At 44.7% G+C, this 7,862-nt stretch overlaps 1 protein-coding gene across 3 annotated transcripts in view; it reads left to right on the forward strand.

Moving 5' to 3' along the window:
* LOC116385954 (glutaminase kidney isoform, mitochondrial) overlaps window positions 1-6,879 on the forward strand; it is an 11,811-nt gene extending 4,932 nt beyond the window's left edge. For all 3 annotated transcript variants that reach the window (XM_031851795.1, XM_031851794.1, XM_031851796.1), the window contains 16 exons: window positions 39-157; window positions 1,332-1,461; window positions 1,544-1,623; window positions 1,792-1,955; window positions 2,552-2,610; window positions 2,934-2,966; window positions 3,071-3,129; window positions 3,222-3,288; window positions 3,389-3,439; window positions 3,544-3,720; window positions 3,826-3,957; window positions 4,110-4,202; window positions 4,421-4,482; window positions 4,567-4,643; window positions 4,742-4,805; window positions 5,067-6,879. In XM_031851795.1, coding sequence (XP_031707655.1) covers window positions 39-157; window positions 1,332-1,461; window positions 1,544-1,623; window positions 1,792-1,955; window positions 2,552-2,610; window positions 2,934-2,966; window positions 3,071-3,129; window positions 3,222-3,288; window positions 3,389-3,439; window positions 3,544-3,720; window positions 3,826-3,957; window positions 4,110-4,202; window positions 4,421-4,482; window positions 4,567-4,643; window positions 4,742-4,805; window positions 5,067-5,214 — 1,515 coding nt within the window. In that variant the 3' untranslated portion in view covers window positions 5,215-6,879. The remainder of the gene's footprint in view (window positions 1-38; window positions 158-1,331; window positions 1,462-1,543; window positions 1,624-1,791; window positions 1,956-2,551; window positions 2,611-2,933; window positions 2,967-3,070; window positions 3,130-3,221; window positions 3,289-3,388; window positions 3,440-3,543; window positions 3,721-3,825; window positions 3,958-4,109; window positions 4,203-4,420; window positions 4,483-4,566; window positions 4,644-4,741; window positions 4,806-5,066) is intronic.
* Window positions 6,880-7,862: the final 983 nt, after the last annotated feature.

The following is a 7,862-nucleotide window of genomic DNA, read 5'->3' on the forward strand; positions in this document are numbered from 1 at the left end:
CCCCCCCCCCCCCCCCCCCCCTCCTCCTCTCTGTACAGGCTCTTAAAGCCACCGGGCTTCGCACCGGAGACCCCCGGCTGAAAGAGTGTATGGACATGCTGAAGATGACCGTGAAGACAACCTCCGACGGAGCGCTGGACCGACACCTCTTCAAAAAGTACCTTCATTTAAACCTGTCTGTTTCTGCAAAATATAAATACATTGCAGATGTTTAAAGGCTCACAAATCAAACCTTATTTAATTGTGACTTCAACATATTCCGTCTGTAGTCTGACTTTAAGTAACATCCTGCTCCACCTCAGAGTGAAGAGGCTCATTCATTATTCATCAGCTCGTCAGCGGCTTCTTGTTGAGCTTCTTTAACCGCTGGATTCATTCAAGAGCTCGACTCCTTTAATATCTGTCAAACTTCATCAGTTACGCTTTAATAAAACTCCAACATGAAAACAACACATTTAGAATGATGCTCACAGGAACTATGTTCATCTGAACATCTGCTAGTTATATTATTGTACGATGGATGTGATTCTTTATAGAGTTGTGGGTGTCGGTGATATTTACAGCTTCTTTAGGGCAACTTTACATTTCTACATTGAGACGAGCAGCTACATTATTCAAAGAACGTGTAGCTCCCTGAACTGGAAACAAAACACACACACACACACACACACACCCTGCTGTTTGCCCCTCCAGAGCAAACAGAGCTGTGTGACAGCTGGAGCATATGAGAGCTCACCAGGAGCTGAATCAGACCCCAGCACCGCCGCCGCTGCTGGCCGGCATCCATCACATGCGCTCCTCTTCGGGGCTTATTTATAGAGCCGGGAACACACATAGGGAAGCACGTGAGCGGGCGGGGGAGTGTAGCGTGTGTTGTCTCTGCAGGGATCCCGCGCTACAGGGATTAGACGGGTTTGATGCAGTGAGATAGCTGAGCCACAAATCTGCTCCCAGAGCGGCACGGCCTCTACCACACGGCCTGTTCTGTGTTTACTATCTGAGGTCCTTAGTGGCTGAAATAGAAAGGATCAGGGCTAAATGTGGAACATTTGGGAGGAGGATTGGTGGAGTGAGGTTCGTACTGCACAGATGTGTTTGTTTTATACTTTATTCTCATGTTGGAGGGAGACCAGGAACATGTTAAATAAAGGCCCTGAACCAGAAGAGCAACACTTCTAATTGCATGATATTTGAGTCTCACAAAGGCAGCTGGTGTGTGAAGAACTGGACCAGTTCAGCTCCAGTAGCACCATCTATGAAGCCACAGGGAAAGCAAACAAGCAACAGAACTCCCACAAACACAGAGATCTGTCACTGTCGTCCGGTCTCAGGTGTGTCCAGAGCAACATCGTTCTGCTCACCCAGGCCTTCAGGAAGAAGTTCGTCATCCCAGACTTCCAGTCCTTCTGCGGCCACATGGACGAGCTCTACGTCAACGCCAAGAAAATGTCTGGAGGGCAGGTGAGTGAGGGCTGCAGACGCACATCACCGCCACCAGTGGGAGCTATCTGTGTAACGCTGACTGTGACCCTGTGTGACGTAGGTGGCCGACTACATTCCCCAGCTGGCCCGCTTCAGCCCAGACCTGTGGGCCGTCTCGCTGTGCACCGTCGATGGACAGAGGTACACCTGCAGTACTTTATGTCATGTACAGAACACGGTTCATACAGTGTCAGAAAATACGCAGGAAACATCGTAGAAATATCCTGAAACTCTTAGAACCAAACCTGGTAAAATAAAAAGGTAATTGCAAACCAGACGTGTAAATCTTCATGCGTGTCTCCTTCTCAGGCACACCGTCGGCGACACCAAGGTTCCCTTCTGTCTGCAGTCCTGTGTGAAGCCGCTGAAATACGCCATCGCCGTCCACGACCACGGCACCGAGTACGTGCACCGCTTCATCGGCAAAGAGCCCAGCGGCCTGCGATTCAACAAGCTCTTCCTGAACGAGGAAGGTGAGGAAGCGGTCTGTAACCGGGTCACGCTCGGTGCTCACGTACTCACCGTAAGAGGATCCGTCTCCAGGCCTGGTGGACGTGCAACTGTAGTCAAATGTTGATGAGCGGTTGCAGAATGAAACAGAGGGCTCAGTGTGTAACAGAGACTTAACAACCTGGAGAAAGAGCCGCTGCTGGCTCGTGTCTGTAAGAAGCAGCCAGAGCTGAGCAGCAGGAAGACACAACGACACTCTGTCTGCAAACGTCTCGTCGTGTCTGAGACAGTTTAACCAAAGACATCCAGTTTAGAGCATGCAGTCATTTCAAAAGGCTAAATCTCTAAGTGCTCTCGGTCTCCAGGTGTCCTCTCTTTGTTGTTGTCTAACAGCAGATTATATTCTGTTATTCTTATTGTTGCATAAGAAGATCTAAACTCAGAGCGGAGGATCGCTGCCCTCTGCGTGAAGTTAACGACCTCATCATGTTGATCTTCACTCTTCTTTATAAATGTGTTATTTCTCATATTTCACATCTCAGTCAAAGGTAAAAGCATCTTAAACATTGGTGCTCAGACTTGTCTCTGCTGGTGTGAAGCTTTATTTTGTCTCCTGCAGATAAACCTCACAACCCGATGGTCAACGCTGGAGCTATTGTCTGCACCTCCCTCATCAAGGTGAGCTGCACCTCCTCATCAGTATCATTACGTACATTCAGCTACAGAATACTGTCTGGGGTTTCAGAGACTTCTCATTTAGTGTCTTTTAAAAAGTGCTGTGTGAGGGTTTTATTTCTGAGTTTCTAACTTGTATGAAATAGATTTATGATGGTGTTTCCTCTGGATTAGAGTTCACGGGGAGATTACGGTTATAATCACGCTGAAAGGGGATTTGGTTGAAAGCGGTCAGATATTCTGTTTCGATGGAGGCAACAGCACCTCCTGCTGATTGAACTGAAGACATGAAAGCTTTTAATGCTGTGATTCTGTTTGTGCTCCAGCAAGGAGCGAGCAACGCTGAGAAGTTTGATTATGTGAGTATTCATGTGTTTTTGTGAAAGAACTGAAACTGTTCCTTAAAAACAACAACAACATGAAACGATGATCAAAGCTGAATAATCTCTCTGCTGCTCTGCAGGTCATGAACTTCATGAACAAACTGGCAGGAAACGAGTACGTGGGCTTCAGCAACGCCACGTGAGTGAATCTCTCTGTAGTGATGATCACACACACCGATCGGTTAATGAACACAGAGGTTCTGTCCTAACCGTCCTCTCTCTGCGTCCCAGCTTCCAGTCGGAGCGAGAGTCTGGAGACAGAAACTTTGCCATCGGCTACTACCTGAAGGAGAAGAAGGTGAGCTTCAGATGAAGGTGGTTCTCTCTATCAGAGCGAGCAGCTGTGTGTCAGTCGAGGTGTTGGCGGAGTTTAAATGCTGACCATGTTGTTCCTTCAGTGTTTTCCAGAGGGGACGGACATGACCTCCATCCTCGACTTCTACTTCCAGGTACACGGAGCTAAACACCAGGAAGCTTTGACTAGTTTAACTGTAAATAATCTCTGTTTAAACGTGCAACAAGAAGCTGTGATTCACTATGATCCTCCCGTCAGCTCTGCTCCATCGAGGTGACCTGTGAGAGCGCCAGCGTCATGGCGGCGACTCTGGCCAACGGCGGCTTCTGTCCAATCACAGGAGAGCGCGTGCTGAGCCCCGAGTCGGTGCGAGACACTCTGAGTCTGATGCACTCCTGCGGCATGTACGACTTCTCCGGACAGTTCGCTTTCCACGTCAGTATCGCTCTCATCAAACGTTCCCTCGGCTCCCTTTTGAATAACAAGCCATCGACTCACCACATGCTCCTCCTCCTCCTTCTTCTTCTTCTTGTGTTTCAGGTCGGTCTGCCGGCTAAATCTGGTGTCGCCGGCGGGATCCTGCTGGTTGTTCCGAACGTGATGGGCATCATGTGTTGGTCTCCTCCACTCGACAAGCTGGGCAACAGCGTGAGAGGCATCCAGTTCTGCACGGTAAGCTCCACCTCAACCTTCTTCTTCATGTGCTTTTCTCTTCAGCATTTTGTCACTTGAAAGGTGATCCAAGTCAAACCATCTCTCCGAGCTGAGACTTAATGTTTGGTGACGATGTTAAAACCACTTCCTCCATGTGTGTCTGGTTTCAGGACCTGGTTTCTCTCTGTAACTTCCACAACTATGACAACCTGAGACACTTTGCCAAGAAGCTGGATCCTCGTAGGGAGGGAGGAGACCAGAGGGTGAGTCCCAGGAACGAGCTCCTTCATCAGCCTCTCCCCATCCTCATCCTCCTTTATAATAAAACATCTTTCAGTCAGTGAGCTGCGCGAGTCCACAGCGCCATCCGGTGGACAGTTACTATAAAGTCATCGATGAAAGATTTTAAATATCTGCAGGAAACAAAGAAAGAATGTCTTCTGATTCTTCTTCTTCCTGTTTCCCTCTCGTTCTGTTTCAGGTGAAGTCGGTGATCAATCTTCTGTTTGCTGCTTACACCGGAGACGTCTCCGCCCTGAGGAGGTAAAGCCGCTCTCTTGTGTGCTGAATGTTCACGTTTAACATCGTGTCACAGACGGTTTCTTGAGTTTAACGTTGTGTGTCCAGGTTTGCGTTGTCCTCCATGGACATGGAGCAGAGGGACTACGACTCCAGGACGGCCCTGCATGTGGCAGCCGCTGAAGGTAAAACCCCGAGATCATTGACAACGTGTGGATCCTTCTGATCAGTGTGTGTGCAGCTGACTCACGTGTGTGTGTGTGTGTGTGTGTGTGTGTTTCAGGACACGGTGAGGTGGTTCGCTTCCTGCTGGAGGCCTGTAAAGTCAACCCCGTTCCCAAAGACAGGTATTACATTTCAATTCTTTTCTGACATTTATAGACTGAAATGTTTTATTCAACAATCAAAACGCTACTTGACAAATGTATTAATCGCAAATAATCTTTAGTGGCAGAATTCCGTGAGATTTTTCCTCTTCACTCTCTGCTGCTTCTTCTTTGCTGTTGAACCAGCTGAGAGTTTCCCTCATTCATGAGCTCAGTCGCTTCACGTCACAACATTTGTATGACCTCCTGCGTCTCTCTCCTCCGCCTCTGTGTTGGCTGCAGGTGGGGCAACACGCCGATCGAGGAAGCGGTCCACTTCGGCCACCACGACGTGGTGACCATCCTCCGAGACTACCACACCCAGTACAGCCCTCAGGAACCCACCGACGACAAGAAGAGCGCCGAGAAGAACCTGGACGGTCTGCTCTGATGGAAAGAAACCGGACGGTTGTGAGTTGGGAGAAAACGTGGATCATGTGGATCAGAGAGGAAACAACCTCTCATTAAAACAACCCAGAACAATAAAGTATACATTACAACATCCTTCAGAAACAACTTCACATTCCCCTCACACACACAGGGCAGCCCCCGCCCCTCCAGAGTAAAAGCTCCTCGTCATGCTACTAGATGTGATATTAATGTTAGTGGGGAAACTGGTGTTGTTTACTTTCTCCCTTCTGTATTTCGCCCTCACCTTTGTAACTTTGTAGGAAGTAACCGCCCCGTTGAATGCTGGGTAAATTCGGCGGCGGCTGGCAAGTCGACGGACTCCGTTATTTACTTTTTCAAATTGACATTTTTATTCTGAAAGGCTGAAAACAGGAAGCAGCATGCATCTCGTACCCTGGTTAGAAACCTTCGTCACTTCCTCATCACAACATGGTGGAATGTATCTTCCCCCAAACATGTGTGATACATGTTTAAGATAAAGTGTGTGTGTGTGTGTGTGTGTGTGTGTGTGTGTGTGTGTGTGTGTGTCTGAGACGAGGATACATGAGTGTAAATACGTGTAATAAGTGTAAAGCTGTGGTGGAACGTGAGGTTGAGCTTTGATCACGAGGAGCGTGACGTAGATTTCACTGAAACTCTGGAAATATATATTTAAACTGTTAAATATGCAGCTTGTAAAGGTCAACACGAGATGAGAGATGTTTTTGTTTTGCTATCTAAAAGCTGTTCTAGTTTATTTGTCACCGTTATTGAATTGTTTGATATTTATTTTTTGTAACAAGCAAGTCGGCCAAAGTTTCTAGATATCACATACAGTATATGACACTGCCAGCGCTGACGGAAGCTTGAATTACTTCCACTCAACAACAGAAACAATATTTAGTTTCCTAATTATGTGAGAAATGGTCTTTAAACGCAGCTTTTTAACGGACGATTGCCACCAAATAAGAGCTGAAATATTGGTCTTTGTTGAGGCGCCGGTTCCTTTATTTCATGCATAAACACTAAAGTTATTATTCCTTTAGTGCAGATGTGTTGACTGTAATGTTTCACATGAACGATGATGGTTTTATTGTTACACTTTCAGGTCTGAAACACAAAGAACTCTACTGAAGGAGCTTTGTAATGCAGACAGATTGTTTTTTATGTGCAGAAGAATCTGTCATACTTGAACGGTTGTGCAGATGTTTCATTTTTTCCAGAGGTTTTGTGTGTTTGTAGCGTGTTGGAGGTTTGTATGTTGTTTCTGTAAAGATGAACTGAACCAGGCAATCAACATGTCTGCAATATTAACAATCCACACTCCAAAATGTAGTGCATTATAAATCCTTAGGTTGGGATCGGATCATTCAGTTTTCAAATCTTTAAGTTTTTAAAAAAAAATGGATTAAAAGAAGCACAAAACTACCTAAAAATTGCGATCTTTTGAGAAACAATTAGCAATACGGATGTAATGATTGTTCAATTAAATTAGCAATATGGACGTGAGCTGATCCCGACCTGCATTCTGAAGTATTCTGAATGTAACGTGTTTGTTTGTGTCGTTCTGTTTCTTCTTCATGTGTATTTATGCTGCCGACTGTCGCAGGCAGTCAAGATATTAATTCACAGATCAAACATTAAATAAAAGTTATAAAACTCAAAAGGATCGTGTCTTTTTACTACAGGTGAATATTAATATATATAAAAAGCACCAGCATAGATGAAATGTCTTTAAACAAGTCAAGTGAACGGATATTTACATTATGTAGTGTTTTTATAGATTATAGTGATCATATGTAGATGTTAAAAATAGAATATATAAAGGAGGTAAGTGGATGTCTCAGTGTATGACTGTCAGCCTTTAGTTATCTTAAAGATATATATCTAAAGATTAAGAGTTAGATTGTGATGTCTGTGTTTTATTTTGTATTTTTATTGTATTTATTTGTTTTCATACTAACAGTAAGGAGATAATAATCCCAGAAGAAGGATTAATATCAAGATTGATGAATGAAAAACATAATATTATATTCTGTTAATCTGTTATGAAAGGCGTCACAATCTCCTAAATAATTACGTAAGAGCAACGGGAATAACCGTCCACTAGGTGGCGGTAACATGCCTACAAGCTGGTTTTCCAGCTGCTAATTAACACCAGAGAAGAAGAAGACCCTCCTCCTGGGCGGGGCTTGGTCCATCTTTAATCTTTAATGTTCCTGTATAAATTAAATTTGCCAGGTTGAACTGGTGCCTTCAGGGTCCTCTCCTACATTCCCCTTCCCAAGTTGAGAAGTCACAAATAGGACTGAATTCTGGTGCCTTTCAGAGTAAAATAACCATAAAACAGTCACGTGTTGCTGTGTGTTTGCTTCGTGCTATAAATAAATATTGGACTGCTATTTGGATTCATAAAATGACATGACAATGACACTGTTAATTGATATAACGAAAAAACAAATAGTGTGCCTCAGGTGATCATCATTACTACAGTTTATATTTTGTATTTAAGATAACATTTTGAGTCTCAGAAGTCTCTATTTTCAGCAAATGAAATATAGGTCAAACTAAAAAGACTCAATGTTAGTTTGATTTGATCAATTGTACAGAGTCTCAAATGTGAAAATAGTTACGATATAAAAGGAACAC

Source organism: Anarrhichthys ocellatus, unplaced genomic scaffold (assembly GCF_004355925.1).
Source record: "Anarrhichthys ocellatus isolate YVR2014 unplaced genomic scaffold, GSC_Weel_1.0 scaffold12, whole genome shotgun sequence".
NCBI classification, from domain to species: Eukaryota; Metazoa; Chordata; class Actinopteri; order Perciformes; family Anarhichadidae; genus Anarrhichthys; species Anarrhichthys ocellatus.